The sequence below is a fragment of the Zychaea mexicana genome, assembly GCF_025766255.1.
Source record: "Zychaea mexicana strain RSA 1403 chromosome Unknown BDB00scaffold_46, whole genome shotgun sequence".
NCBI classification, from domain to species: domain Eukaryota; kingdom Fungi; phylum Mucoromycota; class Mucoromycetes; order Mucorales; family Lichtheimiaceae; genus Zychaea; species Zychaea mexicana.
Window position 1 is genome coordinate 217,023 of NW_026516709.1, and position 21,268 is coordinate 238,290.

Below are 21,268 nucleotides of genomic sequence, written 5' to 3' on the forward strand. Positions count from 1 at the left end.
TCTGCCTGTGAAAATAAATAGTAACTAGCTTTTTAAAAGAATCATATCTTTGCGGTTACCCTTTCGATAGACGGACCTATGAAACGAAACTTGCTCATCTCTTAGGATCGACTAACCCTCGACCAACTGCTGTTCTCGAGGAACCTTTCTCCACTTTAGTCTTCAAAGTTCTCATTTGTATATATATTTGCTACTACCACCAAGATCAGCACTAGAGGCTATGTACTTCATGCAGATTTACATGCAAGACTTCTCAACGACCTCCACGGCTGCCTACTCTTCAAAGCATCGCATTTACAGTACCTTGACGGTAGAGTATGGGCTTCACGCTTAAGCGCCATCCATTTTCAGGGCTAGTTCATTCGGCCAGATTGAGTTATTACATCTTCCTTTGCGGATTACGACTTTTACGGCCACCGTCCTGCTATCTAGGCGAACTAAGACAATCTTTTGTGAAAGTGTCTGATGAGCGTCGTGAATTCCGGCGCCCTTAAATGTACGTTCGGTTCATCCCGCATCGTCAGTTCGATAGTCCAACTTCAATCAAGTAACAGAAACATCCTATATATTGAAAGTTTGAGAATAGGTAAAGTACATTTCGTCCCCAACACCTCTAATCACTCGCTTTACCCTATAATATATTACCGGTATGAGTTTCTGCTATCCTGAGGGGAAACTTTGGCAGGAACCCAGCTACGAGAAGATGGTTCGATTCGTCTTATTCGCCCCGAACATAGTTGAGCGATGAGTCTTGTTGAGCACACACACAAAAATGGGTAGGGTGTTCAAGCAGCATTCTTGATTCTGACAAAATTTGTCTGTCGATGAAGGAGCGCCTCTCTAGTTATCAGCGATTCGGCAAAGTTGCCTTGGTAGTATGACATGTAATTAAATATGAGTTTGCAAGCAGATCTCTATTGTTGGGTTCATTTTAATGTCTGGCGCTTCGACTTGCGCCAGAACGCTCCGACTTTATAGCTTATTCATATAGCCTTTCTATTTCTTGTATACAGCTTGCTTCGTGCGGTAGAAATGAATCTTTTCCCATTGTTAAAAAGTTGAACAGGGCGATAGTAAGTAGTATCTCATTATGTTCAATATTTTTCAGTCAGTCTTGTCGCCCCTCTCTGTATGTGTGTGTGTGTGGGCTGGCGTCGAATGTAGGGCAACGAATTATCTGTCAAGCAAAAGAAAAAAAGCTTTGAAAGAGCGACCTTTGATATTAGCGGGCAGAGACGAGGGGGACGACATTATAACTTTACACACCTAATCCCATTCTTTTAAACTCACACAATGTCTCAAGTTTTACCCACAGAAAAAAAGCAATTAAGGGCATGTTTATTGTGCTCTTTGGTAAAGGTATGGCTTAACTTTTTTCAAAAAACACGTTTTGGAATGGGGAAAAGGGGCGAAAACAAAACTCATCGTTTGTTTTGTTGATTTATTCAAATAGACGGCGAGTCAATTCCGTGCCAATGGTTGTGAAAACTGCGACGATCTTTTACGTATGCGAGATTACCCAGATCGTGTTGCTGAATGCACTTCAAGTAAATTTGAAGGGTTCGTATTGACAAAGTAGAAGCGGTCTTTTTCCACCACACTATGGGATTTTTCGAGGTCTAATTCACCAAAAAACTGAATAAATAGAGTAATTGCCCTGATGCAGCCTCCAGAAAGTTGGGTAGCACGGTGGCAGCGTATTGGTAAGCATTCTGTTTGTTTTCGATACGAAAAAGAACAGTGAGAGAGAGAGAGAGAGAGATGTTTGCATGAGGATAATAGAGGTTGCTAAAAGATTGTATGCAAAATATAGATAAATTCACACGAGGAGTATATGCGATACGAGTATATGGACGGATACCCGAAGACGTCGAAGTCGAATTGGAACGACGAAACGTTGTTTATCGACCGAGGGATGGAAGTGCAAAGGATTAAGAAGAAAAAGCTCTTAACTATTATGCTACATATAAAAAGAGAACGGAAGGGATCATGTTGGAGAACCACAAAAAGCAACAACAACAACAATCCATTATACACATCACCTGCAAATCAAACCATTTATCATCCATCAGCCCTTTTTTTTATTTCTGTGAACGAAAGCGCGTTTTTTCCTTCGTCTTCAAGATAGTGAAAAAAAAAAACAGGCGAGGGCCTATTCGTTTATAATCGTCATATCATTATTACCGGATTGCTGTACCACCACCCTTCTTTGGTTTCTAAGGTTACTCTGAGGTTACTTGGTAAATAAAAGATAGGTATAACCAGTTTAGAACATGCGCACAGTGATGTTGATATCTCGATTCGAGTTGTAGCACATCTAAGGTTGCTACGCGACATGTGTGCATGTGTCTCGCCCGCAATCTTAATAACGCCCTGTCAGTGGAGTTACATCTTTAACTGTCTTATCATTTACCAGTTGGTGCTATGTGCCACAACAAACAGGTGAAATAGACGTTCTTTTAAACTGATAGCAAAAAATACTAATATAGTATAGATAATAATAATAAAACAAAGTGTAAAGATAAAAAGAGGGTTTGAGAGGGCATAGTAAGAAGAAGAGGAAGGGGAGGGGGGGTTAGTGGGGGGAATATAATAACGAATGCAATGAAGAAAGAAAAAGAGCAGACAGAGAGAGAGTGTGTGTGTGTGTGTGAGTTAAGAAAGGCAGACTAGAGAAACAAAAAGGTATGAGATGATATAAAATGGATATGGAACAAACTTTCATCTAAGCAAATAGAAGAAGAGAGAGACGGATTTAGGTGTGTTTTTTTTTGTTCGTTTGAGAGAGTGCGGATAGTTTAAATAGCAAGAAGTGGGGGAATATGTATACATTACTACAACATAATAAAGGGAAAAAAAAAGAAATAGAAAACAACAAAGAAATGCATATGACAAGTATATGTGGTTGACGTTTTGCTGGTTGGTTGGTCGGTCGAGAGTTTTTTTTTTTTTTTTTTTGGTTGATTTATGCGTAAATTCCGTTGAGCCTCCAAGAAGTGTCTTGATCGCGACTGTTTTTCAAAAGAAACCAGGTGTTGTTGACGGGATCTTCCGGTTTGAGGTTTGTGCTGTTGAAATCTGAGGAGGAGGAAAAGACACCGGTGGTAGGCGAGAACTGGTGCCGAGCCAGAGGAGGAGAAAACGATCCAAAAGTATCGATGCTTGTCGCACCACTGGTAGCACTATTCGTGGGTCCCATGGCGAGGCTCAACGGCGCATCCAAAGATGGATGTGTTGTACTAGCTTGTTGGTGTTGCTGTTGGTATCTGCTACGGGGAGGGAGGGAATGATTAGTAGTCTCTTTTGATCCAATACATTTCGGTCTCTATTGACCAATAATCACCTTAAAAGTGATGCAGCAGTAGTAGCAGCAGCAGTAGAAGTAGTAGTAGTAGTAGGCAAGAACGATCCTGGTGCTGCCGCACTATTATTGTTATTGGTGACAGTAACAAGAGTCGTAGCACTTGCGGCATGAGGGAGCGACTTGTCGGTTTGCGACCTGCCCCAAGACAAGCGGATTCTTGACGAACCAATTTGAAAGCCATTCATTTGCTCAATAGCAAGTTCGGCCGACTGACGCGAAACGTACTGAACGAACCCACAGCCTTTGTTGGGAGGGATCTTGACATAGACAATGTCACCAAACGGGCTAAAGTAACGGCGCAGTTCCTCTTCGGTCACGGGGCACGACAGGCCTCCGACAAAGACGGTAGTGTTGCTGGGGTCAGTTGGCTGCTGCACGAGGGCCGGTGCTTGGAGTGCCAGCTGATGATAACGTGCATTGCTGTTTTTAGGCGTGGCGAGCGATACTCGCATCGGTCGGTTACCGCAGTATACATTGTTCATTTCTACCAATGCCGTCTGTTGTTCGTTCGGGTCGTGAAAGCGTACAAAGCCATAGCCTCGTGAAAGGCCTGAGATGGGATCTGTCATTACTTTGGCCGAGTGGCACGATGGATAATGTTGTCGGAATAGGTTCTACAAGTCGTCGTTGTTGTTAGGAAAAACCATGATCTTCGCTGTTTGCATAATTGCATATCTGCATAACATTAACGTTTTTTGATGATTTACCAATAGTAAGGTTTCATCCACTTCGCTGCTTAGGTCACCCACGAACAAACTGTATTCAGGCGCACGATCCTCTCTACATGGACAAATAAGGGCATCGGTTAATAAAGATCTTGTAGATCCAAGTGATAGAATGGACACTCTCTCATGCTCGGACGGTGCAGAATGCAATCATTTCTCATCACCCATAAAAAAACTTCTTTGAAAGCATTTCTGATGGATGGTCGTTTTATTATGTGTGTGTGTGTGTGTGTATATCTTTTTTTTTCTTTGGCTACGTACTTTCTGTCATGAATGCCTCCACCAGAAGCCCAGTTGAGCCGAAACACTCGTTGCATGTTTGGCATCCGGGTACCATGGACGGTAGCAAGGGCCCTTTGAGCTGCTATTCCCGATGTGAAACCTACAAAAGCGTAGCCGGCACTGACACTGCGCAAAATAAATAAAAATTGTTGTACGTGGATGCATTTATTTGTTGTTGTTGTCGTCGTCGTCGTCGTCGGCAGTTGTTAATAACGATTGAGATAGGTGGTGTAATGTTGTTTACGGTGGTCGGGTGTGCGCAGGACATGATGAGAAAAAGAAGGTTATTTTGATTAAGTTTTATGCTTTGTAGATATCTGCGGTCGATAAGAGGCAAAGATTTCATTGTACCCAGTTCTTTTGTCGCGAATCAACTTTACAATGACACTTTCACCAAGCGCTAGCCATACTTGACGAATGTAATTCTCATCCATCCATGGTTCAAGGTCTCCCATCCTATATAAATTCAAGTTTTTGCGCGGTAACGTAAGGTGGCCGTTTCAGTGATTAGAATTCCAAGGTGTTCGTTCTCTGGATGCGTTGATATAACACTGTTCTTGCTGCTATTGTTGTAAATGTGTAATTCGGTCATATTACCATAGCGTTGTTTTGGCGCTGTCCGCAGTAAGATGCAGGTAGGACGAAGGTGACGACAAGTACTCGAACTGTTGTTGTTGTTGTTGTTGTTGAGCCATCCTTTTCTCTTTTTATATATAAAAAAAAGGGGGGAAAGGGAAGAATGATCGTTTGGCCTCCGTACGCAGCTACAAATGAAGGATGAAGAGAGAGAGAGAGAGAGAGAGAGAGGGTGGGCCGAAGAACGATTGAAAGTGTTTGTTGTTGTTGTTGTTGTTGTAGTAGTGTGAGAGTATGTGTGATAGAGCGAAAAAGAGGAAAAGAAAAAGGGAAAGCCGGGCCAAGAGAGAGAGAGAGAGAGAAGAGAGAAGAGAGAAGAAAAAAAGGTTGAATCTCAGGCCCTTTACAAAAAAAAGAGCGAGAGAGCAAAAGACAAGCTTTTATAAGAGAACGGAAATCAGCTGAACGCGTTGCTATACAGCACTTCTCTCATGAACAATTGTGCTCGTCCGTGCGACATCGGACTTTTTGCTTTTGCGTCTTTGCCAGGAACGGGAATCGCGAAAAGGCCGTGTTGCTCTTTTCCTATTCCTCACATATACTTGTATGAAACACATCAATTTCATACACCCTGCACCGAGACCCCCCTTACTGCATGATTTACAGTCGTCCTGGGCACGGATGAAGCTGACTTTCCATTAACTGTACAAAAGAAGACAAAGCCCGTGCGATTTTTTCTCTTTTTTCTTGCCGTGTGAAAACCGGGAAGAAGAATACAAGTCGTAGAACAAAAAAAGAAAAGAACACCAGCCCTTGTTTTTTTTTTCTCGATGTTCATGCTGTATATATATATATATATATATGCTACAGATTGCCCTTATCAAAACGAAAAAGAATTGTATGTGCTGATCTGGCTAGGTTTTATTGGCAAACTTTAAAAAAAAAAAAAGAGGACCCGACAATCTGGCTTCGAACAAACAGGAGAACAAACAATTACAATAACAAGGGAAAAGGTTGGGGGGGGAGGAGGAATAGAAAAGAGGCAATGTGGGGCGTTGATGTTGAGGGCGCATCATCATAACAAAGGGAAAGGAGGAATTTGACAAGTGTGAGCCACCAGCATATACCATGTAATTTTGGTACCCACATGGGTTAGCGCTGCTGGTCAACTACTGTTACTATCATATATGATGCACATGTGTGTATATCATACTTGTGAGTGGAATCGTTCAGCTGACCTCAATGGTGCTGCACAACATCATGTATCTGTTACTCATACAGTACACTGCAATGCCGACATGCTCATCCCAGTACTCCCTCTCCCCCCGGTGCTCACAGCCTGATATGACCGTTACCATATTGCTCATAGCTGTCCTAAAGTGACAAGTAATCGCCCACCAGATTCGTATATGTGTCACGCAGACCCATCCATCCCACATGTTCTTCTTTTTTCTTTATGGAACTGATCCCAACCTTTTCTTCATTTCAGGTTTATTACGGAAACCTTTTTTTATTTTTTCGCTCTTCTGTAACCAAGCAGTACATTTACCCCCATGGTTTGAGAGTCGTTGCCATAGCATCCAATGTACACAAACTAATATATGCTACCATAGCAATCGACACTAGCATCTCACTGTGTATGTGAAATTTCAAGTTTTGGTCCAATGCCAGCTGTTGCGGTCATTATCCTTGCCGAAATGCATTCAGCAATATAGCTGGATGAGCTATGAGAGAGTGGGCAGTGATGGCACCATCGCGTAGACGATCCCAGAGTGTGGGTACACTAAGCCAATGTCAGAGAACCGAAACTGGTGGTCTACAATTGGTAAATAGTGTTATATCTCATTCAATTCCAGTTCTCCTAGAGTCGACGACATTGAAAATGGGACCATCAGCTGTATTCACCCGTTCGTTTTGATGAATTAAAGCTTATCCGATCCGTTTTGTTAGCGCTATGAATGGTAATGTTCGTGCATGATCGGGTTCCTTACTAATAATTCGGCCCCACCTCTATTTTACCCGGACCTTTTTTTTTGTTGCCGACTAGAGTTTGACAGGGCCTCACCTTTTTCTTTTGAGCCTTACAACGATATCCAATTTTTTTTTTTTTTCAAATGAACCAACGTACGCTGGCATTCGCTGGCCTACGCTTGACAGCCACACGAAGCCTTCGAACCTCATGTACGACATTGGCGAAAAAGAATCCATACACAGACACTTTACTGTTGCCGAAAACGCCATTTCCACTACGTGCCAATGCTGCTACTCGTGAACACTTATTTCGCGATCGATGCACAAAAGAGCTATACCCTTGGCAGGTAACGCGCGCGAAAAAAAATAGAGAATAGCTTATGTTTATTCTTTTTTTTTGGCCTTTCTCTTTGTTTAACGAGCCTATTGCTTTAAAATTTTAAAGTTGGAAAACAATCCGAAAGACTTGTTTATTCTTCATGACGGCCCACCCTACGCCAATGGTGATGTTCACTTGGGTTTGTATATTCCTTCTTTCTCGAATGCGCGTTGAAAGGAAAAAAAACGAAAACATTAACCATATCTTTCTTCTTTTTCTTTTCTCTAGGTCACGCATTAAATAAGATCCTGAAGGATATCATCAATCGATACAAGATGCTTCAGGGCCATAAAGTCTGGTAAAATGAAAAGTTTTACAATTTATTTATGGAAGAAGAAGAAGAAGGAAATCCAAAGTGGTTGATCAAATATATTAAATGTAAACAATATAGGTACCGTCCAGGCTGGGATTGTCACGGTTTACCAATCGAATTGAAAGCGTTAGAAGCGATCAGACAAAAGGGGAGTGAGCTATCGGCCACAGAAATCCGTCAGTTGGCGAGAAAACGCGCATTATCCGAAATCGAAAAACAAAAAAAGAGTTTCAAGAGCTGGAGCGTTATGGGTGATTGGAATAAGCCCTATCGTACACTCGGTAAATAGAATTGAAGGGAACAGCAGAGCAAAAGTCGGGGAAATCTATGATAGCTAACATCTGAGAAATTTTAGATAAGGATTATGAGATTCGACAGTTACGTGTGTTTCGAGAAATGATGAAGCGAGGTAAAGAAAATTTGACGGGTGATGACATATATGGAATGCGTTTTTAATTGGGTGGAGAAATTTAGGATATATCTACCGTCAACTGAAGCCCGTCTACTGGTCTCCTTCGTCCAAGTATGTTTTCCATAACGCGGTTGATTGAAACTATATATCAAGATGGAAAAGCTGATGGATCGAATTTTTATAGGTCTGCATTAGCAGAAGCAGAATTAGAGTATAACGACAAACATGTGTCGCGTTCGATTCACGTTCGTTTTCCAGTAGCTGAATTACGTAAGGAGAGAGAGAGAGAGAGGGGGGGATTTTTCAAAGCATCAAATATTCTGTCGGGGAGCTAGACTAATTGACAACAACAACAACAACAATAGCTGCTGCGTTTAAGGAAAAGCATCAACTGAACGGTCCTGTATATGCCGTTATTTGGACAACGACACCATGGACGCTTCCAGCCAATAAAGCCGTAGCGGTCCATCCCGAGTTGACTTATTCGATCGTACGTGTACGCAACAACCAGAACAACGAGGAATCACAATATATTATTGGCAAGGATCGATTGGAAGCATTCAGCACAGAAATCAACGCCGAGATCATTGAAACTGTTGTGGATGAGATCCAGGGCAAGGATCTGGTGGGTACAACGTATACCCATCCATTGTGGAATACGCCAATGTCTATCATTGGTGGTGATCATGTTACTGCAGAGTCTGGTACGGGTCTGGTACATACGGCTCCTGGTCACGGTATGGAGGATTATGAAGCATGTCAAAGTTTAGGCATTGACCCTTTTAGTCCAGGTATGATTTTTTTTTTTGGGGGAAAACCCAGGTGGCGAAATCCCGGAGAATTGTGGGGGGGGGGGCAGTGGTTTGGCTGTTAAAAAGAGGGGGATGCGTACACCATACTCGAATTCCATTGATCTTTTGACTATTTTTCATAAAAAAAAAAGTGGATGATGAGGGTCGATTTACCCATGAGGCAGGCCCCGAATTGGAAGGCATGGTGGCATTTGATGAAGGTACGGATGCCATCATTAAAGCACTGACAGATGCGTCTGTTCTTGTTCACGAGTGTGAATATGTGCACAAGTATCCTTATGACTGGCGCACCAAGAAACCAGTGATGTTGAGGTAATGAATGGGGGCGTGCGTGGGTATGTGTGTATAGAACTGGAATTTTAAAATTACATTGACGCCATGTTCGCGTGATGGATAGATCGACTGCACAATGGTTTGCAAACGTAGAAGATCTGCAGAAAAATGCAGTTCGTGCATTGCAGACTGTGCGCATGGTGCCCGATGTTTGTATGTATTTTAGTTGGGCGTTTATGGAAAGGAGTCTATGGGGGGCTAATGATCTGTGTATGTATGTGTGTGTAAATAGCCTTAAGACGGTTAGAGCAATTCACTGTGTCACGAAAGGAATGGTGCATTTCTCGGCAACGGTCATGGGGTGTCCCGATCCCAGCTCTTTATGACACAGAAAGTGGTGAAGCATTACTGACGGATACGTCTGTGGAACACATCATCAGAGTGTTTGAAGATCGCGGTATTGATGCTTGGTGGGAGGAAAAAGACGATTCGGTGTTTGTGGCACCCGAGTATCGTAATACAGGCAAACAGTATAGACGTGGTTATGATACCATGGACGTTTGGTTTGATAGTGGCACCTCGTGGACCATGATTGAATCTCGGTAAAAAAAAAAGATATCTTAAAAATACAAACGTTCTCTAAGATATATCAACTAATTCTTTTTTTTTAAATGTAGAGGCGAGGACCGACCCCTGGCTGATGTATATCTTGAAGGAAGCGATCAACACAGAGGCTGGTTCCAATCATCGTTGCTAACTTCAAGTGAGGAACTCCGGGCGTTGGTGCTTTTTCCTTGAAACCACTTGAGGGAGTGATTCTTATAACAATAGAAACTGATTGATGTTGTTGTTGTTGTTGCTACTACCATCATCTCATCTATAGTTGCCGTCACTGGAAAACAGCCTTATGGTACACTTATCACACACGGTTTCACATTGGATGAAGAAGGACGTAAAATGTCCAAGAGTATTGGCAACACAATTGCTCCTAGCGTCATTACCCATGGAGATGACAAGGTAAGTAGCAAAACATATATTATCTTTTTTCATTGACTGCTGCTTGACAATTAACGCCTTGGATACTTTTCACGACGCTAATAGAACAAGAAACTTTTCCCTGCTTATGGTACTGATGTGCTACGCATGTGGGTAGCCAATTGTGAATACACCAAAGATATTGCTGTTGGCCCATCAATTATCGGTAAGTGAAACAGTTATGCGGTGCAAAATATAAATCTTTTGCTAAACTATTGAACCATTTCTCACTAGCTCAAGTATCCGATATCATTCGCAAGATCCGCACAACTGCTCGGTTCTTATTAGGGAACTTACATGATTTCTCATATAATGATTGCGTACCTTACGATCAGCTGAAAGAGGTAAATAAAGTATAACATCTGCAAAGAAGAAAAAGCGGCTGTTAATGATTCAGTTGCTGCTCCTTTTACTAGACGGATCGATATATGCTTCACGAACTTTTTGAGTTTGGTGAACGTGTGACCAATGCATATGACAACTTTGCATTTAACAGAGGTACGTTACAGCAGCTTTGTATAGGCCAGTTGAAGCAGCGACGTTAACTATCCTAAACTGTTTTCCATCTTTGTCCTTGCAGCGACGCATCATATTCAACATTTCACCACAAACAACCTATCCGCGTTCTACTTTGACGTTGTCAAGGACCGATTATACAACAACAAGAACGATGCATTGTCACGACGCACGGCTCAGACTGTATTATACCACGTCTTGCGTGCATACACTGCATCCATTGCTCCTGTTGCATGCCACACAGCAGAAGAGATCTATGAAAGCTACCGATCCATCACGCCTCATCCTGAATCATCTGTATTTAAGCAAGGATGGTTACCATTAGAATCGACATGGCACCAGAAACCTTTAGAAAGCAAATGGGCCGTTCTGAAGCAACTAAAATCGGAAGTGAACCAAGTATTAGAAGTGGCGCGTCAAGAAAAGTAAGTGAGCTTAACAAGAATGAAGAGATAAAGGGGCGGGAGAGAGAGGTTTTCTTTTCTAAGGTTATCTATAGGGTCTTGAGATCGTCACAAGAAGCCGACGTTGATATACTGGTTGATCCCAAGTCAACAGTTGGCGAAATGATTCATACGATGGACTCGGAGGAATTAGCCAGCTTCTTTCTGACCTCTCGCGTCAAGCTACATGAGCATGCAGGCACTGCTGTTTCAAGTGTATACGAACGGGATACACAGTTAGGAACAGGTAATGTCTCTTTTGGAGGGTTCCCTATTTATTTTGAAGAAAACTCACACATGTTTCGACCTGATGTCTTTTTGATATAGATCAAACTGCTTGCAAGATTGTGGCACGACCATCTACACAACACAAATGTCCTCGCTGTTGGAACTATCATGCAGATGCAGCCGACACCTTGTGCTCACGTTGCGCCAATGTGCTCAATGTTGCTTCCGCATAGAACCCTTTTTCGTCATCCTCCTTTATTTCCCCTCTGTACTTATCATTATATATAACGCATTTAACATCTCTCTTGTAGAAAAAGTAGTTGAATATAGAATCATGACATCAACAACAAAGAATCAAAACATTGATGCCAGTCAATAACAATGACAATCAAAGTTAACTTCTATGTATATGCATGTACGATATATGCCATTTGGGTTTGCGCTGGTGCTACATCAGGCAATACACATGACCCCCTCTCACTCTCTCATACACCGTAGTAACTCACGAGTGTATCAACAAAAAAAAAATGCGGCACCTTTCCTACCAACTACTCATCTCGAGTCTCCTTTTTCTTTTATTTCTTTGACAATTTCTACGGTCCAAAATGTCGACTGATATTTTCTTCAACAGCCCGATTGACAATCAGGAGAATCCTTTACAAAATTCAAACGCTTCCAGCTCGGTTGTCATGTTTGAATCGGCTATTCTAGAGGCTCCTAACAGAACAACGACACCATTCCGAAGTTCTGAAATTGATACAGATGAACCCTTGGATAGAAGTCAATTTGCTGTCTATGAAGGTGAATTGTGTGCTTTTAAGCGAATAGAAAGCGCGCTTCTGCTTGCATACTCATTGCTTTTCCCTGTCCCCGCCCCTAGAAAACTTGCCGGAGTGGAAGTTTATTAGCGACTCGCACAAGTCAGAACGACAAGGTAAGAACAAAAAAGAAAAAAGACAGGTAAAAAAAGAAAAAAATCAAAGGTTTTAACAGACGGTTCTTTAAGCTCTACACAAACATATTGCGGATCGACTTCAGGAACTACGTGATATTGAGGAATGGTTTGAAAAAGCTAACGCAGACTTTCACAACCGAGTCGAAGAAGGCTATGTTGCATTATCGGACGAGCTTGGTGAACGACAAAGCATGTTGGAACAGGACAAGAAAAAGTACGATCGAGAAGAACAAGTCATGAAAGAAGTGCGCAAGTTTCAGCATGAGAAGGTCAAATTAAATGTCGGTGGTCAGCAGTTTGTGACATCCAGAACTACCTTGACCCGTGATCCGAATTCTTTGCTGGCCAACCTCTTCTATAGTAATGTGCTAAATCTGAATTATGAGGGGTCGGTCTGCTGTGGGGTAAAAGTACTAAGTAGTAGCATACTGAAGAGTTAATTTTTTTTGTTATTATTAGCCCAAGAACCGGATGAGGATGGATCGTATTTTCTCGACAGAGATAGCACGTATTTCCGACTCGTGCTTAACTATCTTCGAGACTTGAAGGTGCTGATTGACTGCTCAAAAATAACCACCTATACACAACTGTATATCTTATTGGACCTTTTTTTTCCTTCTCAAATAATAGATCCCGCAAAATGCACTTGACGATCCCAGAATGTAAGACATTTTGCTTGAAAGTGATTGTGTGACAGAACCGAAATATTGAATACAGTGAGAATTTTATCTTTATTAGTATGGATGAACTTATGCAAGAAGCTCAATATTACCGCATCAATGGTAAGGCTCTCTTTAACATTTCGATCAACAGAAAAACATCAGCTAGAGATTTGAACTTGAGATTGTTTTTAGACCTTCTAAAGCTTCGCTGGATGGACTTGCCTGTTGTAACCCAAGGTACATTACCTTTTTCTCTGGTTTTCCCATCTGGATGTCTTTGATAAGCGAAGCCAACATCATCACTTTAATTTGTATTAGATGACTTGTACAGGATGTATCCGTTATCTCCATCCAGTAACGAGCCAACTTTATTCAATCTACAAGGCAAAAAGCTCGTCGGACTGGATTTTTCCAACTACCACATCGATCCAAGCTCTGATTTTTCTGGGAGCAATCTCGAAAATTGTCGATTCAAGGATGCCTGGTTCATCTTTGACTTTACGCATCAAGTGAATTTCACCAACACATACCTGAGAGGAGTTCGATTCCCTGAACCTGGGACACAACGTCGAGCGCCAGGTAAAAAAAAAACATACCTAAGATGTGGAGAGGATATGGAAAACTGGGAAAACAATTAAGTCTCTCAACACAAAATGTTTCTATTGATGATTAGGCGTGCAATTTAACCTGGATGGTGCCGTACTGGATAATAGCCGTCACTCTGTCCATTTTTAAAATGGTGCAAACCAAACGCTACTAAATATCATAATGTCATACCGTGCCATACTACATATATGTGTAACTTTTATCTATCCTCCGCCATTTCCAAGTACCCGAACAATCGGTGCTGTATCTTTAGCCATCATCTTAAAAATTTGAAAAAAAAAAATACAGTTCAATCGTTCAGACGATGCTGACCACTTTGTGGTTTATTTGAGTATGTCTGGAAACTAGGTACCGGAACGGAAAAACTAGGGAAACCTATGTCAACAATCTTTTCATTGGTATACTACAAAGTGTTGTTAAATTAAGGCATCAGTACGTTTGATAATCTGGATATTTCTATCAGCTGGCAGCACCAAAGTCCCGTTTTCATCAATCTTATTGAGATCTGGGCTCAATTTTACACTTTGCCAACAGATGGACCATGACTTTAAACAGTTGAACCTCTGCCTAGAAATTCAGCAATGACTCGATCAGCGATTTGTTATCGAAATTTGTTACAGCCTATACATATGCAATACAATCATTTATCAGGTGAATTCCTGGGCATGTACGTCTTTTTAACCATAATGATAGCAGAATTACATTTTTTAGTACCTGCTTATACCAAAACCATTTTGCGTATCACCATATATAACATATCGTTATCATCACTTACCGTCCCCATCCAAAGTTATAATGATCTCTTTCATGAATTGGGCCGTTAGCGAGAGCTGACATTGGTTTTAATCGATTCAAGAAACGATTCGGAATAAATTTGTCAGGGTCGTCATAGACGTCAGGGCTCTCATGCATTGCCCGCATGTTGTAAGCAATTGAAGTTCCCTTGGGAATAAAATACCCGCGGCATAACACTAAATAAGTCCAGTAAATGGATCGAGCTCTTATTGCTGATAAATTTCTTGTCACTATTTCTGAAAGGAGACAAAAGGCCGAGACTTACGATCCTCAGTTGTTTCGTGAAGAATACCAAAAGGACTAGCGATGGGACGATATCGCATGCATTCTTTTGTTGCTGATATCAGATGCGGTAGTTGCATTGTCGGCAAGCGTTCATTTTCTGCAATGAATTGATCGACCTCTTCTCGTAATTTATGTTGGGCTTCATGGTGACAACACAAACTAAGCATCATTCATGATGCTATGACTGCAGTTGTATCAGAGCCTGCAACGCCGAGATCGCCTATAGAAGATAAAAACATAAAAAGTAGTTTCGTATACCATTAGATCGTGCAATACAATCGTAACCTTGTATGTATAAAATCAGAGCAAGGGATCCTTAGCTTTACACTTACTCATTGCTACAACCAACGCATCATTGTGATCGATCTGTTCAAGCTGGCTTAACTGTTTGACCAAACAGTCAACGTCGCCATCCAAGGCTTCTTCTATCAGCTTTGTATATAATGGATGTAGCTTTTCTTTGGGCAAAATTTTGCATTTCGGATCTGAAAAAGTTATCCACAAAGGAAACGAGTGGCAAATACGTCTTGAGATCTTTGATAATGTTGAAGTGTCGGAATGGCTCTTCGACGCTTTCCAATAGAGTGCGAAATAAAGGATCCTCCATTGATTCAGCACGTTTTCCAAATCCGACTACCAGAATGTAATTCATGGTAAAGAGATTAAGATGCAGTAATACGTCTACTCCTTTACATTGTTCTTGATGGTCATTATCCCCGTTGTTATCGCTACTGATGCTACTGCTGTTGTTGGTATAAATGCTAGGTACTGATGTTGACGATGATAATGTTTGCTCCAGTAGACGATCTATCAAACACTCAGTTTCCAGTGTTAAAGCATCCTCAAGTTTATGAATAGTTTTGGATGAGGCCAAGCGATGCACTAAGAATAATCATTACACAGTTGTTGGTAATTGTTTATGAGACTACTTGGGCTGCTTTTTCTTATCGTATGCGTTACTTGCTGCTCGCGTTTTTCGCCACTGTTCAGAAGGATTTGCGAGAATAATTCCTCGGTTGTCCTGTGCATAAACCTCGTGCGTGAAATAATGGTAATGCTGCCGGTGGTGTTAATTTCATGGGCTAAATATGGTCACCGAGGATTATCCATGGCTTCACGCCCATGTTAATCTGAATGGTAGGTCCTATTATTACAAATAATACTTAGAAGAGGATAGATAACAACGGTTTTCTCCTAAAGGTGTTTATATTATAAAATTAACCTAATTCTTTTTGCCACTTTTCCAGTTGAGCCCCAGGCAATTTGAAAAATAGCGCGAGTATGTGCCCTATTTGGCCAAAACTTATGTGAGCATTCTTTAGTCAACGCTTCACATGATATGCTAATCATTTTTACTCATATTAGGTAGAAGAGGATGTGAAAACAGATCGTAATCATTTATACCAAAAAAAGGTGTATAGTCGTTTGTCGGGACCAGTATTTTCTTGGCTCCTTTTGGCACTGTTGGTTTTTGAGTTGACCATGTGAAATTGGCAAGGGCGTTTCGGAAAATGCAGTAAGAAATGGCAAGAGCGATAAAAACTGTCATTGCACTTGTAAAAACGATAGCATACAAGAAGCGAAGGGTTCGAAAATAGGAAGCTGTAAAATGTATCTTTCCATTGAGGAAAAGCAAATCGACTTTTTATATGTTATATGGACGAACTATCCTTTGATGTCCTTCCCCTGTTCAAGCATATTCCTTTTGTCGTTATATGACACACGCCAAGATAGCCCACATAGTGGATGTAGAGAACTTGAAAAAACTTGGCAAATTCATAAATCGATCAACTTCGTAGTCCTTTGCATCGATTACCTAATAGTATATACTTGACCGTTGTGTTGCTGCTATTCCTTTATTAAGTAGAGTGTTCGATAAGCGATAAGGAATAAATGATACCCTTCTTTTCCGTTCCATTAGTGTGGAACGGGCAAAACAAGTATTAACCAGTTTTAAAAGATATCAAGTGTGCATAATCAATACCATTTTTTCAATATAATAGTTGGCGCTGCCGTAGGCTCACCAAGCAGATACGTGAAATGCTCGAGTTCGCCGCTGAAAAGAATGTTCGACCTTGGATCCAAAAGTATCCTATGGATCAAATTCAGGAAGCTATTCAGGCGCTGAAAGAGGGTAAAGCAAAATATCGTTTTGTCCTTGAAACTTAAAGTTGTAGGCTGGTTCTTTTTGTTTATTCGTGTTCGTCAATTATATATTATAAACTAAAGACTCTAAAATTTTGTATTGTTATCGTGAGCGAAATGTACATACTACCAACTCAGACGGTCAATGGGGCGTGGGTGTTGAATTAACCCGAAGAAGTTGCACGTACGTTCTCTAAGTATCTTCTTACATTACGCTTATTCTATGCCAACCTTTTAGACATCTGTTTTTGTAAAAATATTAGCACGAATTTTATGCTAATGATGCTAATACGACTTGGATGTATGTAATCATCAAGTGACGGATTCGTTCCAAGCGTCATACTTTTGCAAAAGCTCTTTTGCTTTCCAATGTCGCCCTGTGTCGATGCTATGGTCATCGGTAGAAAGCCTTTCCAAAACACCTCTCTTAAGGTTCTAGAAATGATCGTAGTTAGCTCCGGTTTCTTCATACAGCTCTGTAATCAATTCCCTTATTCCGGCACAAAAATAAGAGTTGGTAGTTCCCCCCCCCTCAATTTTTTTGAAGTTTAAGGTCAGCCGCCAGAGACACTGTACTGGGCAGCAGAGGGGCATTTGACAAAGTACTTATTCTGCCCCAAATTTACTTTGAAAGTCAGTTGCGAGAGAGTGTAAAGACAGTTGAAAAAAACCGTTAAAGTGTACTTGTCATCTTGTTTCATAAGAGAATTGTATATTTCAACTATATGAAAGGTAAGTAAAGAGAGAACGGGAGAGGCAAGATCTTACTACTACAATAAGAAAAACAAAAATGGAGGTGAAAAAGGAAGTTGTAAAGAAGTAATAATAACAAACCAAGTTTATTTCTTATATGAAAAGTGGTTTGTTTTTTACCTCCATTTTTGTTTCTCCTCTTGTAGTAGTAAGATCTTACCCCTCCCGTTCTCTCTTTACTTACCTTTCATATAGTTGAAATATACAATTCTCTTATGAAACAAGATGACAAGTACACTTTAACGGTTTTTTTCAACTGTCTTTACACTCTCTCGCAACTGACTTTCAAAGTAAATTTGGGGCAGAATAAGTACTTTGTCAAATGCCCCTCTGCTGCCCAGTACAGTGTCTCTGGCGGCTGACCTTAAACTTCAAAAAAATTGAGGGGGGGGGGAACTACCAACTCTTATTTTTGTGCCGGAATAAGGGAATTGCTCTGCAATACGGTCGCATATATGCTTAGCAGCGTTGAAATGGCTCACTCAGCGTTTAGCGTGGTATCAAAATACGCTTGAATACCACTAGAAACAGCAAATTCATTATATTACTGTAGATACGCATAGTAAGTAGTGCTTCTAGGACTGCTTTAAACATCTCGTCGTGGGCTGGAAGAATATATACATAGCGTGCATACAAGGGAAAAAAAGCCGAATTGAACGCTGAATTGTATGAAAGACGCACTACATAAATATAACCGTGTCAAGATAGTATGATTGGAGGCCAAAAGAGCTTGGCAGTAGCATAGTGTATATGCGTTTGCTTGGTTTTTGCGGCCATTATACATAATCATGAGAAATGGGATTTGCTGGCAAGAAAAACTTGTTGATCATCGCGCGGTAATTACATGTGTGATTATGGAAGTGTCAGTATCTCTTGGAAATACTGGGGCAGGCCATATAGCAAGATACAATTAATCTAGGTTTTGCGCTCGCCCTTGAAACGCGGATTGTTTGACGCTGTGAAACAATAAACCTGTCTATTATATATTGTTGTACAGAATTCCACCTTGTTTTCTGCATTACATTCAACTGACGACAGAGCGAAGTTCCCAGACCGCTTTTCTTTCTCTTCTGCTCCCTACTCCTCTTTCTCTCACCTTTAAACTTTTCATTAATGTCAAAAGAAAGCGCCTCAGCCAGTTTTCCGCTATATACACTCGACGTCAAACGTACTCTGAACTCATTTGAAAAGATTGGACCAGCCATTGACAACCGTGACTATGACCGTGCCCTAAAATTTGCGTCGATCACCATTGACTGTATCCAGAAAGATCAATTGATCAAGGCCCTTGATCACCGCGCTTATGTTCTCGGGAAAAAAGCTCGTTTTGGTGAAGCCGTTCAAGACGCTCAGCGGATTATATCACTTGCATCTACCTGGGCGATGGGCTACTGCCGACTTGGTAATCTTTACGCACAGCAAGGAAAGCAGCTCGATGCAATCGACACATATTCTATCGGTCTGCAAAGCGTATCGCAAGACGCCTCTCTATATGCTCAACTTATCGAGGGCAAACATTCTGCCGAGCTACAAAATGAGAAGCGCGTCGATTTCATTCGCAGCCTTCCAGTGGAGGTTATGGCCAAGATTATCACACTATTGCCTAGAGATGCTAAATTGGTCTGCTTGCAAGTGTCGAGCATTTGGTGCAAAAGAACATTGGAGTTCTCTGGGTCATGGCGAGTATCGAGCGGCGATGACATGACAGACGAGCAATCTATTAAAGTGGTGACGTACATTGCTGCCTATGTCGAACAGCTGACCATCGACACAAGCAATCAGCAGGTTTGGAATCAACTTCTTGTGGATATGCAAGGCGGCCATTTCCGAAAGATTACATCGCTCCATCTTACAGGTACGTAGCCAACATGATAACCACTACACAGAAACCTACAAGTTTTAGCTTTACTGAGCCGTTTACACATGAAAATAATATATCATTTTTAGGCATTGCGGGGAGAAACATCAATCGGGATATGCTTGTGCCTATGTCTGTCGCATTTTCAAAAATGAACAATACGTTAACGAGGCTACAGTTCGACGCTAATAATGATTATCACCAATCGCATCTAATCAAGCTCGCGGATCTACTGTGCATCTGCACAAATTTGACGAGTTTACGATACCGATCAGAGTCCACATCGTCCGATTGCATTGGTGCTTTTACATACGTCGGGCAACGCCTTACCCTGACTGATCTTGAGATCAAGTGCCACACCAGCTTAAGATGTAATATCGAACCATTGCTACAGCGGTGCCACAAGTTAAAACGCTTGGTACTTGGAAATTGCTCGTGGGAAGGTCTTTTTAACAGCATCAGCCGAAATGCTCCTAGTCTGGAGATTTTCAGTTTTGATGATAAAGACACAGTACCTGACGTTCTGGAGGACGACGCTGACATGGAACGGCAATCTTCTGGTTTGCGCTTCTTTCACGTGGTGAATGCTAAAGGATGCGACGACCTATTTACACTAATAAAAAATCACTCTGCCAGTCTTGAGGACCTGTCCCTGAGCCTTTACAACGGAGGGTTTCATCAAATTATTCGACAATCCGTGACATACAGCGATATTCGACTCAACAAATTAAAAAAATTCACCTTCACAAGAGACAACCACAACATCATGGAACCATTTCTTAGGCACGTAATATCAACATCCGACAATTTAAGGCACTTATGTGTAAACGGCTCTGTCAATGCGGAACCTATCGCCAGGACTTTATTAACCCGGCCTCGCCTCGAGTGCTTGGAGATCAACCAGTATCACCGTCAATTTGGTATACAACATCCATGGACCCAGTTGTTCGAAGCGTACGCCGCATCTTCGTCTGCACTGACTTTCCAAATGATTTCACTGAAACAATGTGATCTTGATGTTACTTGCGTGACAGCTCTTGCGAAGATCTCGACTTTGCAAGAGGTCACGTTAGATGATTTACTCGACGTTACTGGGCCAATGATCGGCGCATTCCTAAAAAAATTAGGCAACAACGTGACCACTCTCAATCTCAGCACACTGCCAGTAATACGGAACGACGAGTTAAAAACTGTGGCCGGCATGAAGGGGTTACGGGCACTAAAACTTCGACAGCTCCCGAATGTGACAGAGAACGGCGTTATTCAAATGGTGGATTCAATGACATCAAAATTACGTTGCTTGACAATTGAAAGATGCAGTGGGGTTACGGAAAAAGCAATTGTACATGCAAAACAGAAAATCAATATAGTAGAGTATCAAGCATAATAAACACTGTATTATTCTCAATACGTAGTAAAGATAAAATTAATTGCTGAAAATAAAAAATGGTTTTAGTACTTCAGTGCATTGTAGCAGGGACATATTCGAATTTACTGTATACACCTTCACAAAACCCTGCTGGTAAATGCCATCAATGCCCACCGCAATCGTCACAGGAGATACTGACAGTACCAAATATCTTTCCATGTGGTATCCACCAAGTGAACATCCTGAAATAGTTTTGCCAATAATGCATACGTGTCCTATCGATATTATTCTGCCTATTTAACGTACTATCACAACCATTGCAGGCAGAGCTTCATTGTTATTCAGCCTCATTTTTCTGCACCAGTCCCAATGTTTTATATTGGGAATGCATGAATATTGCTGCGTCGGAACGATAAACCAGCAGGCCGATCTGTTTCATTATCATAGGTAACCGAGCCAAGACTGTAGTAGACTATTGATGCTTAGCAAAGATCCTAGATTTTGTTGCCAT

General features: G+C 41.3%; 8 protein-coding genes across 8 annotated transcripts; 4 read left to right on the forward strand and 4 right to left on the reverse strand.

The window, feature by feature from the left end:
- Positions 1–1,293: 1,293 nt before the first annotated feature.
- BDB00DRAFT_765229 (Spt4/RpoE2 zinc finger-domain-containing protein) lies at positions 1,294–1,935 on the forward strand (the record flags this gene model as incomplete). Its single annotated transcript, XM_053119500.1, has 4 exons — positions 1,294–1,359; positions 1,454–1,560; positions 1,648–1,703; positions 1,814–1,935. The coding sequence occupies 4 exons, from the start codon at positions 1,294–1,296 to the stop codon at positions 1,933–1,935; spliced, it is 351 nt and encodes a 116-aa protein (XP_052978812.1).
- A 1,004-nt stretch (positions 1,936–2,939) lies between these two features.
- BDB00DRAFT_827916 (uncharacterized protein) lies at positions 2,940–5,131 on the reverse strand. The gene is made up of 6 exons (XM_053123819.1): positions 4,969–5,131; positions 4,723–4,827; positions 4,351–4,497; positions 4,072–4,144; positions 3,344–3,978; positions 2,940–3,266 (listed from the first exon to the last, which is right to left on the reverse strand). Exons 1-6 carry the CDS (start codon positions 5,064–5,066, stop codon positions 2,966–2,968), a joined length of 1,359 nt encoding a protein of 452 aa, XP_052978813.1. The 5' UTR covers positions 5,067–5,131; the 3' UTR covers positions 2,940–2,965.
- Positions 5,132–7,005: 1,874 nt separating this feature from the next.
- BDB00DRAFT_827921 (isoleucyl-tRNA synthetase) lies at positions 7,006–11,889 on the forward strand. Its single transcript, XM_053123820.1, has 20 exons — positions 7,006–7,265; positions 7,364–7,436; positions 7,526–7,595; positions 7,689–7,891; positions 7,966–8,019; positions 8,085–8,133; positions 8,207–8,292; positions 8,388–8,813; positions 8,966–9,146; positions 9,232–9,320; positions 9,400–9,709; positions 9,785–9,870; positions 9,991–10,124; positions 10,209–10,308; positions 10,377–10,486; positions 10,559–10,640; positions 10,723–11,083; positions 11,158–11,348; positions 11,429–11,744; positions 11,828–11,889. The coding sequence occupies exons 1-19, from the start codon at positions 7,062–7,064 to the stop codon at positions 11,560–11,562; spliced, it is 2,943 nt and encodes a 980-aa protein (XP_052978814.1). The 5' UTR covers positions 7,006–7,061; the 3' UTR covers positions 11,563–11,744; positions 11,828–11,889.
- BDB00DRAFT_827923 (uncharacterized protein) lies at positions 11,773–13,640 on the forward strand. Its single transcript, XM_053123821.1, has 8 exons — positions 11,773–12,130; positions 12,210–12,263; positions 12,336–12,644; positions 12,744–12,832; positions 12,915–12,946; positions 13,023–13,066; positions 13,139–13,183; positions 13,265–13,640. Exons 1-8 carry the CDS (start codon positions 11,935–11,937, stop codon positions 13,582–13,584), a joined length of 1,089 nt encoding a protein of 362 aa, XP_052978815.1. The 5' UTR covers positions 11,773–11,934; the 3' UTR covers positions 13,585–13,640.
- Positions 13,641–14,173: 533 nt separating this feature from the next.
- On the reverse strand, positions 14,174–14,842 carry BDB00DRAFT_909963 (cytochrome P450; the record flags this gene model as incomplete). Its single annotated transcript, XM_053128644.1, has 3 exons — positions 14,613–14,842; positions 14,328–14,523; positions 14,174–14,225 (listed from the first exon to the last, which is right to left on the reverse strand). Exons 1-3 carry the CDS (start codon positions 14,800–14,802, stop codon positions 14,174–14,176), a joined length of 438 nt encoding a protein of 145 aa, XP_052978816.1. The 5' UTR covers positions 14,803–14,842.
- BDB00DRAFT_873311 (uncharacterized protein) lies at positions 14,803–15,711 on the reverse strand (the record flags this gene model as incomplete). The annotated part of the gene is made up of 4 exons (XM_053127073.1): positions 14,803–14,852; positions 14,965–15,064; positions 15,135–15,514; positions 15,666–15,711. 4 exons carry the CDS (start codon positions 15,709–15,711, stop codon positions 14,803–14,805), a joined length of 576 nt encoding a protein of 191 aa, XP_052978817.1.
- Positions 15,434–16,214, reverse strand: BDB00DRAFT_430340 (uncharacterized protein). The gene is made up of 4 exons (XM_053117364.1): positions 16,037–16,214; positions 15,855–15,920; positions 15,593–15,776; positions 15,434–15,514 (listed from the first exon to the last, which is right to left on the reverse strand). The coding sequence occupies exons 1-3, from the start codon at positions 16,179–16,181 to the stop codon at positions 15,715–15,717; spliced, it is 273 nt and encodes a 90-aa protein (XP_052978818.1). The 5' UTR covers positions 16,182–16,214; the 3' UTR covers positions 15,434–15,514; positions 15,593–15,714.
- Positions 16,215–18,643: 2,429 nt separating this feature from the next.
- On the forward strand, positions 18,644–19,433 carry BDB00DRAFT_788691 (uncharacterized protein; the record flags this gene model as incomplete). The annotated part of the gene is made up of 2 exons (XM_053120831.1): positions 18,644–19,385; positions 19,417–19,433. 2 exons carry the CDS (start codon positions 18,644–18,646, stop codon positions 19,431–19,433), a joined length of 759 nt encoding a protein of 252 aa, XP_052978819.1.
- Between the last annotated feature and the right edge of the window lie 1,835 nt (positions 19,434–21,268).

Coding starts and splice junctions, on each gene's coding strand:
- BDB00DRAFT_827916 (XM_053123819.1), bottom strand. CDS start 5,066: ATGGCTCAACAACAACAACAACAACAACAGTTCGAGTACTTGTCGTCA. Junction 4,828..4,968: donor AGCGCCAAAACAACGCTATG/GTAATATGACCG, acceptor GAATTTATATAG/GATGGGAGACCTTGAACCAT. Junction 4,145..4,350: donor GGAGGCATTCATGACAGAAA/GTACGTAGCCAA, acceptor TTGTCCATGTAG/AGAGGATCGTGCGCCTGAAT.
- BDB00DRAFT_827921 (XM_053123820.1), top strand. CDS start 7,062: ATGAACCAACGTACGCTGGCATTCGCTGGCCTACGCTTGACAGCCACA. Junction 9,147..9,231: donor AAGAAACCAGTGATGTTGAG/GTAATGAATGGG, acceptor CGTGATGGATAG/ATCGACTGCACAATGGTTTG. Junction 9,710..9,784: donor TGGACCATGATTGAATCTCG/GTAAAAAAAAAA, acceptor TTTTAAATGTAG/AGGCGAGGACCGACCCCTGG.
- BDB00DRAFT_827923 (XM_053123821.1), top strand. CDS start 11,935: ATGTCGACTGATATTTTCTTCAACAGCCCGATTGACAATCAGGAGAAT. Junction 12,131..12,209: donor TCAATTTGCTGTCTATGAAG/GTGAATTGTGTG, acceptor CCCCGCCCCTAG/AAAACTTGCCGGAGTGGAAG. Junction 12,833..12,914: donor ACTATCTTCGAGACTTGAAG/GTGCTGATTGAC, acceptor CTCAAATAATAG/ATCCCGCAAAATGCACTTGA.
- BDB00DRAFT_430340 (XM_053117364.1), bottom strand. CDS start 16,181: ATGACAGTTTTTATCGCTCTTGCCATTTCTTACTGCATTTTCCGAAAC. Junction 15,921..16,036: donor CGACTATACACCTTTTTTTG/GTATAAATGATT, acceptor TTGGCCAAATAG/GGCACATACTCGCGCTATTT. Junction 15,777..15,854: donor AAAGTGGCAAAAAGAATTAG/GTTAATTTTATA, acceptor TTGTAATAATAG/GACCTACCATTCAGATTAAC.